Genomic DNA, 26,443 nt, shown 5'->3' with positions numbered 1-26,443 from the left:
TGAAAGGCTTTAAATGTTTCGGGCCGGGCTAGCCCGACCCGACCCATTGCCCACCCCTAGCCAGTGATGGAGTTAAAAATTGCGTTGCTAAAAAAAAAAAGTGACGCGGGCCTCCAAATCTCCACTAATTTGTACCCCCCTCGGGTGTAATTATACTCTTCCTAAGTTTCTGGAATTCTAGAACCATCTCACGCCATCTCCTTAAACCTTCACAAAAACAAAAACAAAAACAAAAAAAATTACCTCCTCTCACCACACGCCTCCACTCATCCATTTTCTCCATCGGAGCAACGACGCCATTCATCACTTGTAATTTTCTCACACCTCTTTTTCTTTTCATTTACTGTTTATTTGTATATATAAACTCTTGTGTTTCATTTTCAGCTTTTGGTGTCAAAAGTTTTAATTTTTGGAGTGTTTAAGTAGTAAATAACTTGATTAGTTAGTTCTTTGATGTTGTTCCAATCAAATAAGTTGTTTAAATACTTTTCCCAAGTGTTAAAATGTATAAAGAATGGTTTTTTATTTAGATAAAAGTTTATGGCTAATGTTCACATTAGGGTTGTTGAAACACTGTTTATAAGTTTTTGTGCTTTAAGTAGGAAACATTGAATTTGTATGTTTTTGTTATTTGGATTGCAGGTTAAAATCTGTTGTTGGTCATGACACTGTAGCTCAAATTGAACTCTTTGTTGAGACTCAAATTTGTTTAAGAACACGAAAACAAATGGTGCGGTCTAGTGGTGCTAAGCTCGTTTACTTTTTATCTCGAAGGTCTTTTAGCTCCCGTCTTTGGAAAAATGCCCCCTACACTGTAAGTTTTTGTATTATTCCCCCGTCCTATTTTTATCCCTGTTTAGTCTACTTTGGTTGGTTGACTGTCCCTTTAAATACTACAGCTAGATAATGCATTGCATTGTGGATTCTTTTCGGGGGTTAACAATTCGCCTCGAATACCTGAATATTTGAATGGTGAGTTTTACTCTATACTCCGTTTAACTAATAAATTCTCATTACTGGGATTGATTGTTCTTCTGCTTTGTTTACCACAGTTAAACAAAGGCTGCTGGATGGAGGTTTATATGGCAGTTTGGGGGTGGCAAGGTTTTTTCATGCAACAGGTATGGCGAAAAGTCCTTTTTTTTTTTTTTTTGTGTCTGTTAGCTGTCTCAAGGTCGAGAATTTCCTTCCATATATTTATCTGCAAAACTTATATTTTGCAGTAAGAACCATTGCTCTCCAATATTTTATTCCTTCTTATATTTCACTTTTCTTTTTTCATTGTACATATCTGCTTAAAGGTTTCTCTGAATTCACATACTGTAGGATCGAAGTTTATGGCGGCTAGAGACTATTATGATGTACTTGGAGTTAGCAAGGATGCTGATCCAGCTGAATTAAAAAAAGCTTATTATGGGGTAAGGTTTCCCCTTCAAAATATTTGATAACATGTCTTCTGTTATTTGTTCTTTTAGTTGTTGTTATTGTTGTTGTTTGTTTTTATTTATTTATTATTATTACTTTTTGTTGATTAAAGTGCCAGAGGTGGTCTCACAATATGAAATAGGTTGTCAGCTCTGTACATGTGTATACACATTGAAAAACATTCTCTGGGTTTTGCTGGACAGTTTGGCACTTTGATAGCAACTTGATTACAATTCTTTGATCACATTTGCTTGTACTACATTGTATTCTTCTTTTATATTTCTTACCTATGTCTATGCTTTTGGTAGCTTGCAAAGAAGCTGCATCCGGATGTAAACGAGGACAAAGCTGCTGCTGAAAAAAAGTTCCAAGAAGTTCAAAAGGCTTATGAGGTATAAATGTATAATTGATAACGCGTAATAATTTGTGTATTCTTATGCCACTGCATTCATTTAACTTCATATAGCAACGAAATTTCCAAATTTTAAATTGTTCATTATAGAGAGAGCAGTTATTAATTCGTGCATGTGACATGCCATTAAACTTTACATTGGTTTTGCTTTCTACTTGTATCTAACTACAAAGCTCGTGTTGTTTTTGTTGTGCGGGTAAACCTTTTTTTTGTTGTTGTCTAATTAGTGTTTCTTATGTGCTCTTGTAGGTTTTGAAAAATGATGAGAAGCGAGCTACGTATGATCAGGTACTCACTTACTTTTTTTTTGGTCAGTTCCATCAAATTGTTAAACAAATGAATGGATTAATAATGATGTTATTGACTGACGGAAATGAAATATCTATTCTACCCTATAATGCGGCGTAGGGGTTTGAGCCATTTGGGCGTGGCAAATCCGTTCACACCACTTCGGACGCTTTTGTCCCCAGTTTCCATCTTAAATTACATAAGAGTCTGCTAAATACAATTGTAATAGTTATTATATTTTAGGGGCTAAAGTGTAATTTACCATAAAGATGAAACTTATTTTATTAATGGCGTACAACTTCTTGATTGAGTTGTCTCCATCAATACAAGATATTTGGACGATTATGCCCCTATTTTGCATCTTAAATTACATGATAATTGTGTTTATATCATTCTAATAATTAGTATATTATAGGGGCAAAAAAGTATTAAGCATTTTTTTTATTTCTTTATGATAAAATCGGTCTGTACAAATTAATTGTGGCATAGCCTCGTGCTCAAAACTAGTGGTATAATATGTCCCCAGTATATGCAGTGGATGTTGTTCTTACCCATGAGTATGGACTTGGGTCTTACTGTTTTTAATGATTGTAAAAGGCCTGCACTGCTTGTGATCCATCCATATTTTTATGCTTATTCCTATTGGCTATTGCTGAGTTGATTTGCTCTCGCTGACTAAATGTATTGTTTTATGCATTTTTTTTTGGAGTAAAGCTTGGTCATGATGCTTTTGAGCGAGCTGATTCTGGAGGCGGTGACCCTGGTGGATTTGATGGAGGCTTCAACCCCTTTGATATCTTCAGTCGTGGTGATATGGGTGATGTAAATTACTCTTCTTATTATTTGTTTTTTCATTCTGCTGTTTTTTCATAATAAAATCCGGAGAGTGAAACTTTTGTAACTATGGGAACATTATTGTGTTGTTGTTTTCAAGTTATGTCTTCACGCTTTGAGGCTCTTAATTTCGCCAGTTGGCTGTGTAAGTTCTTGCAAGATGGAGAAGGATGAATGTTTGTTCAAGAAACACATATTTTTCTAGTATAAATAGGAAAATGAATAGTCTAAAGGATGCTTAGGGGTGTTTGTCAACATGTCTAAAAGCCACTTGTGGTTTTCTTGGATAATAAAAGCCAAAAGCTTGTTTGGTATTATTCTAGGGGGCTCTGTAATTTTTTCTTGTGCATTTTCATGTGCTCAAGTCCTTTGGTCGTCCTGGTTCCCACCAGCCGTTCTGCCTAACCAGGTCTCAGATTCGAGTTTGAAGAATGACATTTTCTTTTTCTTTTTCGCTTTTAGTAGTAATTTTTTTAAAAGGGCAGTAGGGAGGTTCGATACTCGGTACACGATGAGAAACAAAGAACTTTATTCCACTACGCACATAAACTTCTCTGAACCTAAGTTGAGAATATATAATATAATTAGTTTATTACTTATCCGTTTGCTGATTTCATTATTTCCTAATGTTACATTTAAATTGTTTATGCAAAAACTAACTTTTAACTTGGCTTTTTAGTTTTTTCTTTTTAGCTTTAAAAAATTGTGATTTGCCAAACGAGCTTATGCTTTACATTAAGTAAAAAAAATAAAAAAAATCAAGAAAAGACTTTTTAGCTTGATAGCTTTTGGTTTTTCCATAGTTGCCAAACGGCCCCTTACTTTTTTTATTTTATTTTGGTGGAAGAAATTAGGTCCAAGGTTGCACTTAGTGAAATCTCACATACTAACTGTTTTTGTGTGGGCAAGTATAAAAGTGGACATAAATTTATTTTTAGGGTTTTGTGGTAATTTTCTTTCGAATTGTTGACCTGCCTCTTTTCAAATGATTTCAGTTAGCTGTTTTATTGATTAACTTCTATTGAAATCTGAATTTTTATCAGAGTATAAATCTGAATGACGGTTAGATGTGTTGAAATACATCACTGCTAGCTACTTGGTCAACCTTACAATTTTAATATACCACCAATAGATTACGTTTTACTCAACCAGATGTGACTCTTTCTTTGGTTATTGTCCATACTCCATACACATGCTCTTGGAGTTCCATTGTCTGCTATATTTAAAAATGAGAACCCATAGCTCGATCGGACTCTGGAGACTACTTATATCTTTGCTTAAATTTCATCATAGTAGGGGCTAGTTCTTCTTAATTCATAAAATATTACTTTAGTAAACAGAATAAAAATGAAGTGGTGTCTTTATCCAGATGGCTTGTCTGGTTCCATTTTACTTCAACTCATACTTAATGACCCTTTTTTTTTTATCCCATATCCTTGAAATTTGCCAAAGATGGTACGTGGTTTTAATATTAATATTTGCACCACCTATACAATCACTGTTACTACAATGGATTCCTCTAATTAGTAACTCTATACCTGAATGATGTGACACTTTGTTCTATGAAATACAGATCTTCAATGGCATATTCGGAACCAAAGTAGCGCCAGATGTCAAGGTTTTTTTTTTTTTTGCCCTATCTATGGACTAAATTAGGGACTCTCTTTTTTGTATCTCCATAGAAGTCATTAATAACCCTTTTTCACTTCTCTGTGTGTAGATTTCTCTTGAACTATCCTTCATGGAAGCTGTTCAGGGGTGCTCCAAAACTGTGACATTTCAAACTTCTGTAACTTGTGAAACGTGTGGTATGATGACATTCTGAAAGTCGCCCAGTTCACATTTAAGTTAGCTGAATCTTACTGACCTGTTTACTTGGTAATGGTCTCAAAATCTATGTACCATTTTTTCAGGTGGGACAGGGGTTCCTCCTGGAACCAGACCTGAAACTTGTAAGCCTTGCAGAGGATCTGGAATGGTTGGTGCCCTTGGAAACAACTTTTTGTTTGTCTAGATTCACTTTTCGGAATTCGTAGTTATTAGATTGGCAATGTACTATGTTGCAGATGTATATGCAGAAGGGGCCATTTAGGATACAGTCAACATGCCCAACATGTGGAGGAACTGGGAAGACTGTGACGGTATTAACCTTTTCAATTGTTTCTGTATCTTTTCGTTTTGAATTCAGCATGAAGATATCTATATTCTGTTTATAGTAAATGTATATCTATTCACATGTTTATGGTACTACTATCTCAATGTGATGATAATCTTTAGTGGAATGTTAATAATGTGCATGCCATGTGCGTTTTACTAAACAGTATATTATTGTCACATAAACGTAGTGGTATGTTTCAATGCAACAATGTTTATTAAATTTCGGGGTGAGTGCTACACATGGTTAAAGTGGTCGCAGCTGTTTATGCTGTAGCTTTTCCTTATAGGCTCCAATATTTAGCGTTTTCAGTAGCCATGCGTGTGTTTTTTCGCTCTTGCTTTAATCACACTTCGTTTTTGTGTGGTAGTGTCAGGGTTCTCTGAATTGACACCCCCCCCCCCCAAAAAAAAAAAAAAACGCTCTAAAAATAACAGAAAGAGCAAGAGAGTGGGGGAGGAGGAAACTGCTGTTATGAATTTTTTTTATTCAGCTGCTTTCTATGGGTTTTCTCAGCGAATAGATGGTCGTTGTTTCAGTGCAGCAGCTAAATTATTCCCAGATTAATGAAGTTATTCCAGTGTGGTTATTTCATATGGGGGTTTTAATTTGTATGGTTTATGTACAGAGCTTCTGCAGGTCATGCGGAGGACGGCGTGTTGTGAAAGGATCAAAGACGGTCAAGATAGATGTCATGCCGGGTGTGTGCTATTTCCTTTTTCATCTAAATAGTGGCCTGTCTTTTACTCTGGCTTGTAGTTGTAGACTTGCAGTCAAACAAGGCCGGTTGACCTTTATACTGGAGAAACTTAGCAACGTCCCACTCATTTCTTTCTGTGATGTTCATATATCTCACATTCTTTGTAGAGTTTGTGACTTTGTGCTGAATTTTAATCTATTCCGCTCTCTATTTTATATCTGAAGTAGGTATATATTGTTTTATTTCCTTCTCTGGCATCTTTTGGCTGAGGCTTTTCCCGTTGTGTAATTTATTGGATATATTTGTTCTATTTGTCGTACTTTTGTATATTTACTTTTGTTTAATTATATTATTGTTGTGGATCAGTTCACTGTTTCCTTTGTTGGTTCTTACTTTCCCCATTATATCTGAAGATAAGTTAGGGCTTGTTTTCATAGTTGTTGTAAGCACTATTGGCACATAGGTAATCTCTGTTACCGGTAATTCCCCCAAGCATCAATTTACAGGTGGTCTAGATTGTGTATTGAGTATAGGGAAAATTATTTCAGTGGTTTGTCCTTGTTAGTCCTGAACGACGTTATTTTTTGCGCTAGGCACTCCAAAAAGCACTTGTCCGTCTGCCCTTGTCTTTTACTACCCATCCCAAAAAAAAAAAAAAAAAAAAAATCGCTCAATGCCCCCTCCATCCTTCTTCCTCAAGACCTCACCCACTTCTTCCTTCTCCACCTCCACCTCTGCCTCCGCTTTCTAGTTCATTCGGCCCACCGTTTCCTGTATACTAGTACTATTAACTGCTCTTTTTTTCAATGTAGATTTCCCCCTTCGTGGAAAAGCTTTTTCAATTGTAAAGAATGGGAAATACCTATCGATATCCAGTCAGGTCTTACTTGTAAATTATAGCAAAACATTTTTTAAAAAAGGAAGTAACTATATGTGAATTAAAATCAATTGAAAAATAGACGTGAATCTTTTCTTGAGAGTGAATTTGGTGGAAAATTGAACTCATATAAGGGAGAATATGATGGAAGTTCACAAAAATCCGATGAAATAGTGTGTTGTGGCTTCTAGGACAAGGAGAATTTACATGTTCTGGATTCTATAAAGTTAGCTCGACCAAAGCAAGAAATACAATATGACCTTGCTAATTTGATACTAGGTTTGCTTAATAATAGATAATAGATTTTGCTTGGGCCAATGTAAGATAATAGGTTTCAAAAGGTTCCCTGTAGAGTTCTATGTGCCCCACTTATTACATGAATTAATAATAAGTATATATATGAGACCAATACATGACATGCAGTGTTGTAAGTTGTAGAATAGGCTAGTTTGATCAATAGAGGTTGATTAAATACTCTATTATGATATGTAAGGATCATATAATATCACTCAGATCTATACATATTTCCTAGCATATACATAATTGAACATTTTTTAAATCAATAAAACAGTATATGTCAAGGACTATGCCTTCTGACCTGATCTTGGGCCTTGGTGATAGCATATGATCATTAGCACCTTATATATCGCACATAATTTATCCAAAAAAAAATATACATATTATAAGTGATTATTATAAGCCAAAAAATACTTGAAAAAAATTAATAACTATATTGTTGCAGGTGCCAACTAGTAAAGTTGGTAAAACCTTTGGGTGATGATACCAGAGGTCTGGGGCTCGAACCCTGCCAACATCAAAGAGTTACTGATCTCATTTAAAATAGGTTTGCCAAAAAAAAAAAATCTTTATCGATTAATTAATATTTTTAATTGACCGATTAATTAAAACCCCGCATTTAATTAATGGATTTTTCTTGGTCCCAAGGGTAATCTCTTATCGAGGTTCTACTGTATGTTTTATGGGGCGATTGCCAGGTTTCCAATGTGTACTGCTTGTTTTGGATTGTGTGGCTTTCCAAGAATGAATATAGGGGTTAGGGTCAGGAGAATCTATTTCACAAATGATCTGTCCCTAGCATACATTTCAAATTGATATTTCACATCTCATGTGGTTCTTATTTTTAGTGATGTTGCTCAGCTCGTTAGAATTTTTTAATGTGTGCAGGGATTGATGATAATGAAACTCTTAAGATCTTCAGAAGTGGCGGGACAGATCCTGAGGGCAACCATCCTGGTGATCTTTATGTTACTATCAGAGTATAATCTCCCGACTTTTTATTTATTTTTATTTTTATTTTTTTCCTCTTGCATGTTTTCTGCTGGTATACTTGTTATTGTTTACTTGAAATTTGGCTTCATTAACTTTTGCAGGTTAAGGAAGATCCAGTCTTTCGAAGAGAAGGAGCTGACATACATGTTGATGCTGTTTTGAGTGTGACACAAGTAATTCACTAATTCTCAATCACTATAACCTCATTTTGTTATATCAGGACCCCATCCCTGGTTTTCTGTCCGTTGTTCTGGAACACTCAGGTGTGCTTTATAAGGAAATGGGCATGACTGGGGGGTTTCGTAATGAATTCCCCGCATTGACCCGACTAGGATATATTTCAAACAGGCAGTTATATTTATTTATTTATTATTTTTATTTTTGTGTGTGTGTGTGTGTGTGGGGGGGGGGGGGTGTTCAACGTGGATAGTTGAGTGGACAACCTGGGAATGTGAATAGGGTTGGTTCTGTTACACCAGGTTGGTCAGGTTACTTTGTGTGTTTGGTGGGGGTGTTAACGTGGATAGTTGAGGGGTCAACCTGCACCTAGCCTTAGAGTTGCACATGACCTGGAGTTCTTTAAGACTCGGGCTGAGCTCTTGCAGTGAACGTGAGTTTTATTGGTTTGGTTACACCTGGTTGGTCTGGTTACTTGGGTTACACTTTTATAACAAGGAAAGGTATGTCATAATAAACACATTAGAGCATGGACTGGAATTGTGTGAGATTTGGATTCAGAATTACCCAAGCAATTTATATGAGTTTAGAATGTGTTTACTATTAGGTGTTCATATCCTTGACCTGGGTCTTTAGATCATCCCTGCTCCCTGTCTTTTGTGATTATTCACTACACTGGGAAAAGCATGTATGGTGAGTAGGGCTGTTCACAAAAACTGAAAAACCGAACCGCACCAAACCTGCTTGTTCGGTTATCGGTTTGTCAAAATGAAAACCGGCTGACTTCGGATCAGTTACGGTTTGTAGACTCGGTTAACCGACTTAAACCGAACCGAATATATATTAAACATATTTTACCATTTATAGCCTGTATTGAATAGTTGGTTAACCAATTTCATAGTCTAGCACGTAACAACCCTTTCAAGATGGCTTGAATCGATACATTTATTGAGACTTTATTCTCTGATGGATTCATGTCTCCCATGTGGGACTAAAGTTCCATCTCTATCATCTGCCAGTGAAGTTTTGTTAGGACTTGAACCAAGACAAACACATTCTCTCAAAGTTGCTATAACCTTTCAAAACAAATGTAGACCCTCAATATTCTCATTATGAAGCTCAGTAGCTCTCAAGGTCACACTATTAGTTCATTTCTTTAGGCAATAGTTGTGTCTACTTTTGCTAGAAATGATGTGCCAATCAATGGGTTCTACAATTGAAGCTTTGGTTTTTTGGGGTTTCTCCTTCAATGCATGTGATATTTTTTTTCCTCATCACCATCAAATTACCACTTGGTTAATGGAATTGAATCAAATGGAGCAAAACCCAAACTCATACAAGACCTATCACCCAAAGTGTTAACAATAAAATTGTGTATGTAATTGAAATTGGAGGTGGAAGAAAGAAACAATAGAAACTATGTTAGAAATGGGGTTGGTTAATAAGTTAGTTCAATTACAATGATTACAATTGAATGAATGTTGGATTGATGTATGAAGAAGATAAAGAGATAATTGAATTATGAAGTACTAGATGTGAGTTGACACTTCCAGCAAGTGTGAAACACTCATAAACTTCAAAGGCGAGCTCAGGTTCACTTTAGTTCCACATTGTCAAAAAAGACAACACTATAACAGTAAGTAGTTATAAAAATTGAGGGCCTTGTTTCTCATTTAACGTTACAGTCTAAGACTTGTCTAAAGTGGACGTCAGATGGGCTTGTTTTTCGAGGCCCATGTAGTTGTAACATAACATTGATAGGATATTTCAGAACCGAAATTTAGAACCGAACCGACCTGAAATTTCTACTCGGTTTAAAACCGGTTTTCATAAGTGGACGGTTTGGTTTCGGTTTTAAATGTTGGAAACTGATTACTTCAGTTCGGATCACAGTTTTACCTAGAACCGGACTGAACCGAACCGTGGACACCCCTAATGGTGAGACAGGTTAGCAGGGACATATATAAGCAGAAATAAAATTGAAACCAGAGGAAAGTACAATCAAATACTAGCATATAACCAAATTTCAGCATTTGCATTTCTATCTATGCATCCCTTTTCTAGTTATTGCTTTAGGTTGTCCCTTTTCTGAAAGTAGCCAATTTCTAAAGCTCTTTACCAAGTAAAATTGTTTAATTTTAATTGTTTTTAATTTTTTATATATTATTTGTTTCAGGCAATTCTTGGGGGAACCATTCAAGTTCCAACTCTTACTGGAGACGTTGTTGTTAAGGTTTGCTTGAAGTTCTTCTCTATTTTGATTTTTTTAATTTATTTTCCGTTGTTGTTGTTGTTTTTGTATGTTTTTAAACTCTTACGGTTGTTAACTTTGAAAGGAAAATATATATTAAAAAAAAAAAAGTAAGTGACTTTAGGTTCAATGTTGAACTGGAATTTAGTTGGTCCAAAATTCCAAATTTAAATTAATCGAAGGTTTGGATCCAGCCAGACATTATTTTAAGCCCTGTAGACTTGGATAAAACTGAACTATTCTATTGTTTATTGAGCAGCTGATACTCTTCTTGTTGGAACAATCTTAGCTTAATATCCTGATTGGTTAGTGGGTTTTGCCACTACTTTGCCTCTTAAGTGATGTATTGGGAAATTTGAAATCAGTTGGCAGAACTTGAGTGTGTTTGATTTGTTGGAATTATTCGTGCACGCATCTTTTGATTTTAGTGGGAGCTTTTCCTGCTCAAGATCTCTAATCCCACCCTACCTCTTCCACTGGCTGTACATATGCAACTTTCCATTACAATCACAAATTAGAGCAGTTTAGTGGTGATAAATTTGTAGAAAATAAGGATTCAAGTCTAATCCCAATGTACCAATTGAAATGAAGTTTTCGACACGAAAACTCGCACAAATCAAACAGACCCTATACTTTTGTTGGCATTCTTTTACAAATAAGTTTGCAGCTTGCTTGCTTTAGTTGGGAGGTACTGTTTCTTTCATTGCTGTTTCTACTGTCATCCTCGTAACCATTAATTATGTTCTGCCTTGCAGGTTCGAGCTGGTACTCAGCCTGGTCAGAAGGTTGTCCTGAAGAAAAAAGGTGAGGACGCTGCTTGAATGTCGTGTTTCCTTGGAACCTCCACTAATCTTTTATTGTAACGTTTCCTTATAGTTTGAGATAGATTGTGCTACTGGGATGTTAAGAATTGTTTTCTCACAGTAAATGCACCCTCGAATGTGGTCAAAATAAGTAGTATGTGATGAGGCATGAGAGTTTAAATCTGTTTTCTCACAGTAAATGCACCGTAGAAATTGTTTCTACTCTGTAAATTAATTTTCTATAACCCTTTTAAATTGGTTTCTTTTTTGTCAGGAATCAAAACTAGGAGCAAATCATCATACGGGGATCAGTATGTTCACTTCAATGTCATCATGCCAACGTAAGCTCTCTCAGTTGATAATGCAACATTATGATTGTGTCTTTGAGCTCAGTATTGTTGTATCCTTGTAAACAATTCTGATTAACTGCTTTATTGCCAGAAATTTGACTCAAAGACAACGAATGTTAATCGAAGAGTTTGCCAAGGAGGAGCAAATAGAAAATGATAAAGGGGCTGGTGCTGCTGCTGGAGCTTCGGGCTAAATGAAAGAGATCTCAGAGGGTTTAAAATTTCAATTTATAACCGGACATCTTCAATTAAAATTTTGTAGGTGAAGTTTAGGTTGTCGCTGTGCTACCATATTATTAAATCTAGGTGCCCTTCTCTCAAGTGGTGTTAAATTGACTGAGCACTATGGAATCAGAAATTAACGTTGTACATAACTATTTGTTACAATTAATTGCCTTAAAGTGGATACGTGTGTATTTCCATAACGAGGCAATAACTTTGATCAAACTTGATAGTTTTATTACAGACCGGTGCTTTTGTAATCAATTTTAATCTAATTTTTAAGGTGGTAAAACTCTGATCTAGAAGATTTGTCTCAGAAGTTGAGTCAAGATTGATGAAGATGTAGTTTTTACTTTCTATTTTAAGTTGCGTGTATTGAGTGTATAGGTTGGCAGTGATCTGCATCCTCTTCCACATCCATACGGGTAGGCAGTGGGTTCATCTCTTGCCGCTCATCAGGTGGAAGGATTTGGGAGTTTAAAGACTAGAAATAATGTTGGTGACGAAGTGGAGGCCTGTTATGCCTTTTCCCATTGCATGATCAAATTCAAGTTGCACCTTTTCACCTGTTACACATGCATGATCAAGGAGATAAGGAGCTCCAACTTAACACTAAAAGTCGAGTGGTAATGATCTTTGCTGGCTCTACTCTTGTAAACGATAGAAGAAACCAACATCACCATAATTGCAACAGCTTATCTCCAGCTGTGATTGTCCTTGCTTGCATTTATTTAGAGCAATTTTGAACAGGTAAGCTGTTTGATGAACATTGATTCAATGAGCTTAAGATTGGTTGTAACTGTGGTATCCCGTTCCATGACTTGCATCTGCATTCAGTCGAGGTGCTTCAACCATGGTTCTAAACCACCTTAAACAGTAAAGTAAAGGCTGTGCTTTATACTTTCTTCTCTATTAGGATTCTCGGTCAATCTGTCGACTTCACAACTTAAATTGTAAATCTTTAAACATCTGGAACGAGTAACAATAGACAGATTTCCATCTCCCATGAATGTTCTTAACAACAAACCAGACAAGTTGGTGAACTACGTCTTTATCTTCTTTTTCAGACCTTATATGATCAAACAAACGAACAGATTTCATTGTGCATTCTAAACAGATTTCATTGATTTAACTCAGGGCAGTAAAACATTAATGCCTCATAGCACTCCATACATTGTTTAAAGAAAATCCGATTTTAATGACATCTATGCAATCAAACATACTAAGGTGGATTTAACTCAGGGCAGTAAAACATTAATGCCTCATAGCACTCTGATACATCATAAACCATTTTGCTGACATCTATGCACTCCGAAACTCAAAAGTGGACAACTAGAGAATCCGGTCAGAAGACAACTTAAAGATGAAACTGCCCATAATTCAGAGATAAAAGCATCACGAAAAGCAAAATAGAAGAAAATTTTAAAATTATAAGAGTATCGTGAAAGTTTGACTTTAATGATATGACAAACAACAACAAATTTTAAGAGAAAACAGGGGCGCAAATAATTAGATCTCCGACTAAAGTGAGCAGTTGTCCTGATGCTGCACCAGTCACAATAAGTTTACAGATGGTGAATGTATTAACACTCACTATCTCATCTCATCTCATCTCCTATCCTACTGAGAAAACGAAGTTTTATAACCGGCACATTAATATCAGCCTTTTTCTATTCACAAGCCAACTTAGTGTCAAAGCTACTCAAGCAGATGGCAAAGGCCTGAAATGCAGAGAGAGGATAGCGATAATCCATAGTGAACATATCTTTCCCAACCTTGCCAAATTGCAGTATGACCTTATCATGTTCTGGGGGTGCTGGCTGGGATGGTGTTGGTGCACCAGCGGCAGGCTGGGTTGCAGCTATAAGCTGGAAATTTTTCACAGAGGCAACTGTTACCCGTCCACGGAAGTTCAGGCACCAGCACTGTAACTGTTCATGCCACCTTGGGGCCTTGTTCCTCAAAACCAATGGTCTCTCCTTGCCTTCTTCATCATCATCACGAGACCCGACAATGTCAGAGAAACGAGAGCTACTAAATTCCACTGATTGGTCAATTGACTTTGAGAAGGAGATGCTCCTAAACGAGTCCTCAAGAGACCTTGAAAGGAGCTCAGGCTGCCCTGGGACAGTACCGCCGGCATCAATAGCTGATGCAGGAATGGAATGCATGGTGCAGTGCATCCTGCGTGGTCCACGTGTTCCTAGAACATTTAGCTCATATGTAACTTGGGCAATATTATAGCTGCCGGTTGGGACTTTTGGTGAAACTTTCTTGGAGTAGAATCTACGACTTGTCCTTCCGGGTGGAGAGATCATAGCACCTGTGTATGGAGGCTGAGTGTCGTAGATGATGAATTTTGTACCAAGGAAATTTGACCTGTATCAGTGTCATGCCAAATTTTATCAGAGTATGATTTAAAATGATTTGGAACATTGTCAATGACAATATTGGAAAGACATTCATCGGGACTTAAGAAGGAATTCGGTAGCTAGAGGCATCTTATTCCTTTGGTTACCTTAATTTTCCAATGTAGGTGTTGCTTGATCTAGAAATGTTATCAGCATGCATGGAGATCACATATTCAGTGCAAGTTGTTCTGCGGTTCCTTTTTGCAGAGAGAAGAAACTTCCCGTTTTCAACAAGTAAAGCTGTAAAAGTAAAAGGCTGAATCTGAGCTTGTTTGCTGCCAATTAAGTCAAAAGACATGAAAAACCGGACAGCTTCATGCTTCTTCGGAGGAATATATATATATGGATGTTAATAAGTTGAGTGATTTATTGACTCACGACCAATATTGACCAGTAATTATAGTTGTGAAAAGGTGTACATACGACACAATAAATTCAATTTTAAAACGTCACAATGAGCTACTCTATACATCGTACCACTAGATATGCAAAATCATTAGCCCAACACAAAACATCAAAGATCAACTGAAGAAGAGTTAAATAAGTATTAAATGAACCTCAACAATAGATCAAGTTTCACACACCTCACAAGAAATAAATTCAACTAGGCAAGACATGTGACTCCCACCTTACATGATATACATGGATTATAGTAACTGGTCAAACCAAAGTTACGAGAGCTTACCAGGGCTAAGACAGAGGAAAAGGTGATAAGTCAGATTAGATTTATCCCTCTTAATGAAGCATTGAATAGTTCCATCACGAGGCCCAGGCTGCATAATTCAGATAAAGCAAGAATTAGTTATGTAGCATTCTTACTATCACAGAACTTCTATCTTCTTCTAGAGCAACAAATTCCAAATAACATCAACAGTTGAAAAACCTCACCTGTTTCAAGGAAACTGGGAAGGTTAGTTTCCCACAAAACTCCGGACTTCTAACAATTTCTTGGCACATTTCCCTCCAAGACCTGCATACAGCAGCACAAGCAACAACATGCTTGCGGGAAGGCCACGTCGTCTCACTTGCCTCCAACCTCTTGATAACATCACGTAGTAGTTCCGGAGGAAGACTAGCCCAACGACTATGTTGTATTATCAATGGTTGGTCATTTAACTCATGAACTGAACTCTGTGACTTCCCTCTATGATGTCCAGACAACCTAACCTCAAAACTCCTTCTGGATAAACTCCCAAAACTATCTCTTACATCACGAACTATGCTTCGGAATGACATCTAACCCCACTAACTGAATGAATGATATAATTATTTCTTCCCAAGACAACACAGAATAAATATATCTCAAATTTTCTCTACAGATCCTCAAAAATAGACATTTATTTCACTGCAAAAGAAACACAATTAATTCATATTAAAACCATTTTCAACAACTAAAGTAAACTTTTTTCTGCCTCCAAAGTGTCTAAATTTTCCAGATTTAATCCCTGGACTATTTTTCTATCACCCAAACACTTAAATTAGGAAAAGAAACCAACTTTGCAACATGAGCTAACTGTAACCCATGTTTTATCCATAACTAACTGCGCATTTTAGCAAGTTTAAGCACTGACCACTAAACTAGTGCCTTAATATTCGGCCCATGAACAACTAGTGCAATAACTGAAAACAAATCCATGAAAACAAACCGCCCCCGAGTTCAAAAACTCGAAAAATCCAATCTTTACACCAAACACCTCATTATCTTCACTAAAAACACTGATTTATCACATATTTCAGCTCAAAATGTCATAAAAACAAGTCAAATTAAGACCCACTCAACAATAAGTAAAAAAACAGAGATCTGTACCTGAAATGGAGATTCTTTTTTGGCCAGGGATGAAAATGAAGATGGACACAGAGAGAGAGAGAGAAACTAGTACGGTTATACTACCTTTGAATTAAGGGTGACTCTTAGAACACGGTTTCTGAGCTCATCTGCTTTCTTTTTCTTTCTACACTTTTCTCTCTCTGCTCTCTTTAACACGGAACTCAAACATACATTAAATCCACTTGATGAATTATATATTTGATTACTTTAAAAACTTTAATGTTTTTTTTTTATGAGTTTTATTTCTGATTTATTTATAGAGACAAAAACTATGCTACCAAGAAATTACCTGCTGTTTGACTTTTTGCCGTTCCGTTACAAGTTTTTTTTTGATGGAGACAGTCTCGATATTTACTACATCCGCGTAGGGGGCTAACATTTCAGATATGTGGTCCGGAGTTGGTCTTCTAAAATCAAAACCCGAATCAATTTCGGATTGGACTCGGGTTAGAATATCAAATAACCGAAAAGCTCTAGCCGGTCTGCATATATGCATGTATATATTTCATTTCTTATATTTTGTTATATTGTTTTTTTTATAAGAGCATATTTATGAGTGATACCAACCTAGTATCAAATACCAAATTTCCAACAATTTGGTGTTTTTCAATTTCAGGAGAGTCACATGTTGATGAAAACACAAAAAAAAACCAAACCAAATACCAAATCGGCCAATATTTAGTTTCAGATTTGGTGTTGTATCAAACTCTCACGCGGTTTTGGAAAAATCGCGTGGTGTTTCTAACACCGCATGGGTTTGGGCTTTTAAGTGGGTTTCAATCACACGGTTTTGCAAAAACCGCGCACGAGATTAGAAAAGAAAATAAAAAAGAAAATTGATGTACGATATATTGTGCGGTTTTTGAAAAACCGCATGAGCTTGGGCTTTTAAGATGGGCGTTTATTCAAAACCCAAAACCGCGTAGTTTGATGTCAAAAATTTGATGTTGCTCCTGAAGTTGTTTGGTGTTTTTTTTATTCAAAATTTTGGTGTTTTTTTGGTAGCTCTCCTAAAAATGCTCTAAGGATTTATTCTTGTCAAAAATAAAATTGAGAACATCAATTTTAGAGAGAATAATTAAATCAATTAGGTTAATGTCTCTTTCAAATAATCAAATCCCTTTAATTTAGTTAGAATATTGAATTTCAGTGTTATTTATCTCTTAATTTATTTATTTAACAGTGAAAATGTGTTCAGTTCTATACGGTTTAACATTAAACTTGACTAACCCAACCCAACCCGATCAATTTTAGTTGGGTTTGCGTTGAAAATTTAAAAACCGACTAGAGTGTGGTCCCAGGCTCGAATTGAAACATTTGTATCTCGGGTTAGGCTTGGATTAGATTTCAACTCGACCCAACCCGTCTGAGTTCCATCGGATTGAAATATTTGCACCTCGGGTTAGGCTTGGATTAGATTTCAACCCGACCCAACCCGTTCGAGTTCTACCCCTACACCTCTCGGATTAGGCTCGGATTAGAATTCAACCCGACCCAACCCCCCGGGCGAGTTCCACCCCTACACCCGCGGGCATTTTAGCACATCGACACGTGAAATACTCTCAATTTCACGGTATTTTGTATGACTCCGTGTGATGCGGTAGTGGGTACTACTAGTTCATTTTGACTTTAAGATTGATGGGCCCGTGTTCTTAGTGGACCAACATGCCAAATTTGGGCCCCAGTGAACATGGGTGTCGACAAGTAGGTGTTGAAGTCGTCAGTAAAAGTTTTGTATGAGGGTGAGCTGAAGGCGATGATGATACATTTCCAGACTCTATAAAGAAGAAGTTGCCATTGGCATGTGCTCATTATTTCCAAGTTTTTTGTTTTTGTAAAAGATATAAGTTGGTTTGTAGATGTGATGGGCATGACCTTGTTCCTTAACTACTGATCTTGATCACCATGTCGAGTTCATTTATTACACAAAATTCTTATGCCATACTAATTTTGTTTAGATGTGACTCAATCATGAATTCCGTTTCATGATATTTGATATTTTGAAATCAACATTTCTATTATTATTAAGAGAAAGATGACATACACATCTAGTTTTGATCTTGTACTACAACTTTGCATCCATGAAGTTTTAATATCAAGCACAACATTACAATAATACATGATTGATGACTAGAATAGCATGCCACTTGCTAACTTAAGGGAAATTTCAATATTATTCTAATCTATCATACCTTATCTCATGATTAAAATACCTCTTATTCCATCAGAATTACTACTGTTTTGCAACTCCCTTTCAGTCTCACTTCAGCCACCAAGAAAGAGCCATACACCCGAGTTGACTCCGAATGTCTTTGCAGGCTGCCCTCATTTGAAACTTTGAATAGGTCTCCCAAGACTTCTTTGAATCTAAAATGGACTCGAGATCTCTACAACCAGTACAGAAATTATTTCTGTAACCGTGTTATCTCGCCGTTGATCCGAATTCGAGATGTATGTGTGTCTCGATATCTATGTGTGCTCCGAAATGTATGTGTGTGCGCCGAGATACGAGATGTGTTTGTGTGGTACATAGATCAATTTCTGTACCTGATTATAGGGAACCGGACTACAAATCTAAAATTACATGGAATATATTCGTGTTACGGAAAGTGATAAACTCCAAGAGTATTAATTAGTTCATGTGATCAGCAAAAACAATGACTCAGGCATGCAACATGCTCTCACCATGTTACCCTTATCCGGTTTGTAATACTGACATGCGGTTTTAAAAATTAATTTCATAATTTAAACAACATGTTCTTTCCTGTTTATTTCTCCACATAAGATCTCTGATTAATTAAATAAATATAATAGATTCGAGGTTGATTAATATTAATTTAAATCATTTTATAAATACTATGTCTCCTTTCAAATTCTCAATGTCATAGAATAAGAAACCGTCGAATATACCATGTGCCATACGGCCCATACCTTGTAAATCAACTGTTGGTCACACGATTTTAGTCCTAGTAACTCGAAATTGTGACAAATTTTCTGTTTCCGACCTTACAGAATATTCACCTAAAGACCTAAAGTAGAAGGTGTCAAAAGCTTCAAAAGGCATCAGATTTCTGTGAAAGTATCAAGTTTTCAAGTCGTCGATCAAGTTTGGTATTAATGTGTGCCTCTGTCCCAGGAACATGCACATAACTGACTGATTTGTTAGCGTTAGGACAAAAATAGATACACTGTATGACTGAAGCAGATGATTTTAAGGTCTGTAAGTTCAGGTGCTTTGATTAGTAAAATATTGTCCAATGGCTTGAAGGTAAGCCAAGTGACAGGGTTTGTAATTGTAGGAAGGTGATATTTGCGGATTGTGGAAGTGTGGAGGAGTTGTGTTGCATTAAATTTAAGGTTGTTTAGCCCGTTGAGATTATTTTCATGGTTAACTATTTTTATATATATATGGTTAATTGGTTTGGTTAACTGCCCTTTTTATTTTCCGTAAACAACTAAGAATTGGTAAATGATGACTTAAATGTCTTAAATCTCACTTCTTCCTGAAGAATAATATAGAGGAAATCTCCTATGGAAAGTCTCACGAAGTTCATTAATCACGAGAGTGCACAAACTGAAAAGATATAGATCATTCTTTTTGGTGTGTGTTCCAGGCTTTTCTCTTCTAAATTTTAGGAAATGGTTCTTAGTTGTCACTACAGGTAGGTACTTGTACTAATGTACTATTTCATAAGAACATTAAATAATGTCATGGATTCATGATATGCATATTCCCATTAAACTTTAAAATTCACAAGATGATGCTCATTTTGGACCACCTATCCATCTTTTTATAGTATAGTGTTTTTTTTGGGAAGGACAAAGTCATTGCAGCTACAAGATATGAGGAACCTATAGTTCTATAAATGCATTATGCCAACCCATTAGGCCATGAGATGCGATCCGTAGAGCCCCCACTCCCCAGCTCACTATCTCACTTTCAGTCAAAAAAATATCAATTATCCGCTCCATAGATTTCGCTTCAGCTACATTGTTGATTCTTAGTCATTGGATTCACTTAATCTCAATACCTGTAATTAGGAATAAAAACCCAAGTTGAACTTTACTGTACTGTGTCTTGTATAATACTAATTTTTTATATCTGCCTATTCTTCAGTAATCAGGATCAAATGATCAATTATCAGGTTCGATATGTTACCAATTGACCCATCGACAATTATTTAGAGGCTTCAATAGTTTCTTTATTGAGTACTCTTCTTTGTTAAGTTTGTAATCGGTCGACACAATTGTTAATATAAATATATCTGACATGGTCTCTGGGTCCAAAATTTTACTGGTATTTGCATTTTGTTCAATGGTCTTTTAAGTCCGCGTATGTGTACGTCTATGTTCGATTAAAATTTTAAACAGCAATCGCTTGTCAATCTGTAATAATCTTTTTAGTGTTTAGCTAGGTTTGTTTGAAATTTAATTTGTCTAAAATCACATATTATGAACTATCTCATGCATTCTACCATCTTAGCATCTTGCATATAAAGAATCGAAAAGCAGCCTCACGAGTCAAATTATTCACACTTGGTCGTCTGGTTGCTAACTTAAATTTCATGTGTTAGGTAGATTGACAGAGACAGAGACGGTTCTAGGCAAAGGTGAAGGGTGTCAATGGTTGATTTTGCTTCCTCTCATACTCAAAATCGGAATTGAAGTCTTTCAACCTTTCAAAATTACCGCTCCTTTGAAACTGCTAGATTAAGGAGTTTATATATTCATATATTCAAGTCAGAGGAAAAAAAATGGGAAATATCTGTGGACTTAAATTTGCAACATCGCCCATTGGTTATTGGCGTAAAGCTTAAATTCAATTCCAAAATTAAATTACTGAAGAATTAAAGTACGTTTATAGATTTAATTTTGCTCCAAATAAATAGCCAATTCTTCTGGTGGTTCTAAGAAATTCATTTTAGGACCGTAGGTACTAGGTAGTGGTAGAAGGACAATCAAACATTCATCAGATCTAGCATGAAATAGGAAAATAGTTTACCTAATAGTTTATAACATAGTAATAACTACGCTCTTAAATGTTTCTATACTAGAATATGCCCTGTGTCTTAAAATGGAAGTAAGAATATATAAAGGCCTATGGAAATGTTTGGGCATGCATACATGCATGATGAAATCTAAGACAACTTAGGATGACTTTACTAAGATGGTTGCATGTCTACATCCCAACAGCAATATTTGAATGTTATTGCCCAAAGCAGAAAAATGGTTTTGCTGTCCCAACTGTGTCTTCCTCCTCAATGATGATCAAATTATACGCATGTACCGCTTATGGATCAACTGGTTGGTAGCTAGCTATTATAGTTTTGTCTACCCTATCTTATTAGACATCAAAATGGAAGTAAGAAAATATATGGAAAAACATGCATTATCATTCAAGTCTTTGGTTGGAATAATGGTGTCTAAATTAAAAGGCATTTAATTTCCTCTAACCATTCCAAGATCAATTCAAAGAACATAAACAAATCGATCACAAAAGCAACACTACGTTATTCCACTTTAGAGTACTTCATCCCTTCTTCCCTCAAAATTTGCATCATGTTTAAGTTCGGCCCCCTAATCAACAAGAAAAATATATAAAAGTTTGTCCCATAAGTTTTTAGAGTACGTGAAAATGTTCATTCATTAACACTTGAATTAAATGTTCACAACATGGAAATTTTAATCGTCAACACAAATTACCCAGTAAAAATTATGTTTCGGTCCAAATATCCTTGCACGGGATTGGTTGGATAGCTGGGCAGCAATCTTTTGGGACAGCAAAACTGAGTTCGTCTACTTATTATGATCCGACCTTGGATAGAATATTGCGTTATTATGTGTACAAAAGATTGAGTTGTGAATATTACTTCAATGGTCATTTTTTAAGTGGATAATAAAGTGTCGATGATTGAGTGTTTGACAAGAACGGATAAATGAAGTTGAGAAATCACATTTCTTAATATTTTTTGTGAAATAAATCTAGAGGGAGTGGTTGTTATAGTGGTTTTCCATTAACTCCACTCACCTAATTCAAGCTTTTCCATTGATGTTGCTATTGTAGCCACGTCTACAGGGCGGATGCAGGATTCTCCACAAGGGGGGCTATTAGTCTTAATTGCCACTACTATTTAATTTTTGATATTTTTAAGAGTATAATTCATAAATAGTACCACTAAATATTATTTTTTTGCAAAGTTGGGGGGGATATAGCTCCAGATAACCAATTCATAGATCCGCCCCTGCAGACTATAGCTTTTATGGCTGTTGGGGTGGATTTATGTTCTCCGGCCATTCTCATTGGTTTCAAATAAATATCCAATTGTACTTGCACTAACGAGTCACAGGTTAAATCTAGAAACTTCTCCGAGGGAATTGTACTTTTAAATGTCTGTTTGGCGGAAAATTATAGGATTATCGGGGATTCCAAGTAGATTTTCTTTATGTTTTACTAATTGAATTACATATGTAGTGCAATATAATGTGGCATGCACATGTACGTTTGTTGTTTGTAAAGACCTCGTTACTCGATTTTGAGATTATTCAGTACATTTGATAGGAAGCCTTTACCTAACATTCAACTAATTGATGTAGTGTCAGTGTGTCACAATATGAGTTAATCGCGATCTTATGCTATGCAGCCACTGCAGCCTCCGATGTAAATTGCAATTTGCAACCATTTTTAACTAGTCCATCGTACATAACCTGATATGATTGCACCATTTTTAACAACATAATTTTTTATCAAATGCAGACAAAAACATTATGAAATTTCACAAGAATAGGCAATACATTTAGGAAAGGGTTTTAAGGACATATTTTATCTTGACACGTAAACAAACTCAAAATCGTTAGGACAATTATAAGTTTTGGATTAGGCTAATTTTTTGTAGATATAATCTCATAACTATTTTAAACATTGTCACAAATAATAAAAAAAATCAAAAATTTCCAAACTTGAATTTACCAAATATAGTATAAAAAATAGTGAAAATTAACGGTCTACAATTAGCCAAATTTTATAAATTGTTAACTACATTTGGTAAATTTGATTTTATTTATTTATTTTTTTGATTATTTGTGACAATATTTAGAATAGTTAGAAAATCATATCTACAAAAAATTAGTCTAATCCAAAATTTATAAATGTCTTAACGATTTTGAGTTTGTTTACTTGTCAAGATAATACGTCCCTAGAACCCACCCCTCCATTTATAGGGGGTTTCAGTATTTAGAGATTCTGAACTATGACTTGAACTCAATCTGGGTGAAAGTTTTGATGGGTAGTTGGGCGTGGAGCAAACAAAGCAGTGAAAGCACTAGATTTTGTGCTCCTAACTTACAGTAGCAATCAAAGCTCCTCTGGTGGAGCAGGTCAGTACGTGGCCACAATCTGATAATCTAGTTCTTAAACCAAAACTAAGTATCAATCTGACAGTAATAATGATTCTTTTCTTTTTTTTGTTATTCCAAGTTACCAACAACAACGATTTATTATGGTATAGTGGAGAACTGGAGATGGCAATTGCATTTTATTAGCTTTCCTTATACTATGGTAAAAAGATTCAAGCAGTGTCTCAAAATATCATTTGTTCCAAAAAAGTGTTCATTTTAATACACAAAGATCTAAAGGGAGCGTGACTTTAGAGTTTAGACACAGGCATGCTTAAGAATGATGGAGAGAAGGGAATGTTCCACAGTCCACACTATTCAAAAGAAGTGATTAGGAGTTCATGACATGGATTTCCTGTGTAAGTTTTGTAGACTAGTGTGTACCCGGGCCGATCCGGGCCTTCAGCCCAGCCTATGGTCCAGCTAAGCCCATCCGTCTTTATATACTTTGAGGTGCGGTGTGAATTTTTTAAGTCCGAGGGTGCAATAATTGCGCATTACTCCATTGAATATTTGGTAGCCATCTCACTCTACTCGATTTGACAGTCTAGCCAACTTTTTGAACATGAAGGATAAAACGAGCATAGACTTCACAACTACTACTGTTTGTCTGCCTTATAGCATCTCCAACGGGGTGTAAAATTACACTTTCATACATAGTACAAAATATCCCGATATATCTCGATATTTGGAGATATCTATTCATATTTCAAAAAAAGATATATAAATATCAATGATTATTCAAAAATATCCAAATATCGGTGATATTTTAACGGTAATATTTTTATATTTGGGGATATTTTATAAATATTTTGTCCACTAATAATTTTATTTAATTTTACTATTATATTTCAAATAAATATAAATAATGTATCATGATATACCAATATCCATATCCATAATATTTTTTTTGATATTTTGGATATATCCATTTTCTATTTTCATGTGAAACAATGTTAAATATCCCCAAAGAGGAAGATATATCCACGATACATATCCAGAAATTGAATATCGATAAATACCCATATCTTGATATTTTGTACTATGCTTCCATATACTTATTTAGGTGTCATTAGGATTTTATTATTCCAATTGTAAATTATTATAGAGTTCATAAATATCCACTCTTATTATTTTTTCAATGTTACTACTCTAATTATAAATTATTATAGAGTCCATAAATATCCATTTTTTATTATTCTCAATAGAAAAGTGTAAAAAAATTCAATTTTAAACTTGGACGTCACTTGAAATGATGTCCGAGTTTAAAAATTTTAAATTGTGACTTTAGAAATAAATAGGGACGTCACTTGGAGTGACGTCCGAATTTGTTTTTACTCAGACGTCTGTTCAAGTGTCGCTCGGGCTTTTTATTAGCTGATAGCGAGAGGGGAAATTTTCCACCCTCTCTATCAACTAATACTCTATTATCTATGGTATAATACTCCCATTGGAAAGAGTTTTTTGATATTTGGAGTGTAAAATTTTCACTCTATACGGTTTACACTCTCCATTGGAGATGCCCTTAGAAGATATTAAGAAGATGTACATATTAACTTGGTAAGCAAACACAAAAATAATATTGTTGGGGAGACCCTAATTTCCCATATAGCAGGGAGGAAATCCTAATTGACTCATCTAGTTGGGATAATACTCTTTAGCCCATATTACTTTCACGCATTCCCCGACCCTTTTTTTCTTTTGTACAACCATTGACATTGTCTTGCTTATACATATTGAACCTCACAACATCACTCAACAAAACATCCCACTGAGGAGAAGAATTTATATTGTCACTATTGAATTCATGAACAGATTGTTTGGCCTTGAGATCACTAAGGCGATGTACGAGGATAAGTATTTTTTCCATGATTTCGCGCTCTAGCTCCTTCTCTATTTCCAGTGCAAGTTCATTTCTCAATCTGATTTCCTCTTCAGTCATAGGCATTGAGAAGAACTCCCTACTTTTACTCTCTACTTTGTATGAATCCACGATGACATTCTTGCTCCCAACAATTGAAACAGATGATCCCTGGTGTTCCGACATGAGTGTCCTAAGTTAATAGTTGAATTTTATTCAAGATATATAACAGATGACTGGTGATAAGAACAATGTGTTGGTTTTTATAATCTGCGCTGCACGTACATATTGATGCCGGCAAACTTATTATAAAACTTAGAAAGAGGCACAAATAGAATTCTCACCATATGGCACTGTTAGACTATAAGGCTGGTTAATTTGTACTCAACCAGCAGTCAACCAGTCAGCCGGCCTTGGTTCATCTGCTAATATCGGTTGAGATTAGACTTACTAAGTTACTATTGACTTCTTTGTGAATAAATTGGTGAATGTTGAATTGCTGGTGTCATATCAACATGATTGGTAGGTTTAGTCCTTACCATTTGCATGGTTGTTCACCTGTTTTAATTTTTTGTTCTTCCATAGGATTCAAATTGACCAGATAGATTTTGGTACCAGTCACCGAATTGAAGTAAAAATATGCAATTAGTAGAAGAAAGCGTATGAACAAACAACCAAGGTTTGGTGCGCAGTTGGCTAAGGCGTCTGTCTTCTGAGTTATGCTGAGGTCGGAGGGTTCGACTGTCTGAGCCTCATATTGTATCATTTGCGGGGATAGCTCAGTTGGGAGAGCGTCAGACTGAAGATCTGAAGGTCGCGTGTTCGATCCACGCTCACCACATCGTTTTCAATTGATTTTTTTTTTGGTGGACAAAATGTGTGGGCAAGCCTGTTTTTAAAGAGATCAGTAATTCTATTGATCGTTTTCAATTGATTTTTTTTTTGGAGGACAAACCTGTTTTTAAAGAGATCAGTAATTCAATTGTGTGTAGCGGGTTCGAATCCTAGACCTCTGGTATCATCACCCAAAGATTTTCAATTGATTTTGGCAACCCTGAAAGTGCCAAATTTGAATATGAAATTCCTACTTTGCATTATAACATTGAGCAAGACCGATCAAAATGATATATCCCTACTTCAGTCTAGATTAATCATTTACCAATCACA

The 26,443-nt window shown here is 35.7% G+C and overlaps 2 protein-coding genes and 1 non-coding gene across 4 annotated transcripts; 2 read left to right on the top strand and 1 right to left on the bottom strand.

The window, feature by feature from the left end:
- Positions 1–171: 171 nt before the first annotated feature.
- On the top strand, positions 172–12,089 carry LOC147490563 (chaperone protein dnaJ GFA2, mitochondrial-like). Its single transcript, XM_086566054.1, has 19 exons — positions 172–309; positions 643–814; positions 900–972; positions 1,053–1,121; positions 1,327–1,418; positions 1,734–1,817; positions 2,087–2,125; positions 2,840–2,947; positions 4,533–4,577; positions 4,680–4,767; positions 4,873–4,937; positions 5,026–5,100; positions 5,743–5,815; positions 7,877–7,968; positions 8,083–8,154; positions 10,335–10,391; positions 11,165–11,213; positions 11,487–11,553; positions 11,654–12,089. The coding sequence occupies exons 2-19, from the start codon at positions 728–730 to the stop codon at positions 11,754–11,756; spliced, it is 1,338 nt and encodes a 445-aa protein (XP_086422180.1). The 5' UTR covers positions 172–309; positions 643–727; the 3' UTR covers positions 11,757–12,089.
- A 1,096-nt stretch (positions 12,090–13,185) lies between these two features.
- LOC147490562 (tubby-like F-box protein 8) lies at positions 13,186–16,255 on the bottom strand. Of its 2 annotated transcripts, none has more exons than XM_086566052.1 (5): positions 16,003–16,255; positions 15,084–15,540; positions 14,881–14,968; positions 14,303–14,435; positions 13,186–14,163 (listed from the first exon to the last, which is right to left on the bottom strand). In XM_086566052.1, the coding sequence occupies exons 2-5, from the start codon at positions 15,429–15,431 to the stop codon at positions 13,455–13,457; spliced, it is 1,278 nt and encodes a 425-aa protein (XP_086422178.1). In that variant the 5' UTR covers positions 15,432–15,540; positions 16,003–16,255; the 3' UTR covers positions 13,186–13,454. The 2 variants fall into 2 exon arrangements, with proteins under 2 accessions (XP_086422178.1, XP_086422179.1); XM_086566053.1 differs by having other exon boundaries at positions 16,087–16,255.
- A 9,789-nt stretch (positions 16,256–26,044) lies between these two features.
- TRNAF-GAA (transfer RNA phenylalanine (anticodon GAA)) lies at positions 26,045–26,117 on the top strand. The gene has a single exon. It is a non-coding gene; the product is annotated as a tRNA-Phe (tRNA).
- Positions 26,118–26,443: the final 326 nt, after the last annotated feature.

The sequence above is a fragment of the Coptis chinensis genome, chromosome 6, assembly GCF_015680905.1.
Source record: "Coptis chinensis isolate HL-2020 chromosome 6, ASM1568090v1, whole genome shotgun sequence".
In the NCBI taxonomy this organism is placed as follows: Eukaryota; Viridiplantae; Streptophyta; class Magnoliopsida; order Ranunculales; family Ranunculaceae; genus Coptis; species Coptis chinensis.
This window is presented reverse-complemented; position numbering and strand designations above follow the sequence as displayed.

What these genes read in the sequence shown, in the direction of transcription:
- LOC147490563 (XM_086566054.1), top strand. Translation starts at nt 728, where the DNA reads ATGGTGCGGTCTAGTGGTGCTAAGCTCGTTTACTTTTTATCTCGAAGG. An exon ending in GAACTGGGAAGACTGTGACG is followed by an intron (nt 5,101 to 5,742) that starts GTATTAACCTTT and finishes GTTTATGTACAG; the next exon opens with AGCTTCTGCAGGTCATGCGG. An exon ending in CAAGATAGATGTCATGCCGG is followed by an intron (nt 5,816 to 7,876) that starts GTGTGTGCTATT and finishes TAATGTGTGCAG; the next exon opens with GGATTGATGATAATGAAACT.
- LOC147490562 (XM_086566052.1), bottom strand. Translation starts at nt 15,431, where the DNA reads ATGTCATTCCGAAGCATAGTTCGTGATGTAAGAGATAGTTTTGGGAGT. An exon ending in TCCCAGTTTCCTTGAAACAG is followed by an intron (nt 14,969 to 15,083) that starts GTGAGGTTTTTC and finishes TGAATTATGCAG; the next exon opens with CCTGGGCCTCGTGATGGAAC. An exon ending in ACCTACATTGGAAAATTAAG is followed by an intron (nt 14,164 to 14,302) that starts GTAACCAAAGGA and finishes ACACTGATACAG; the next exon opens with GTCAAATTTCCTTGGTACAA.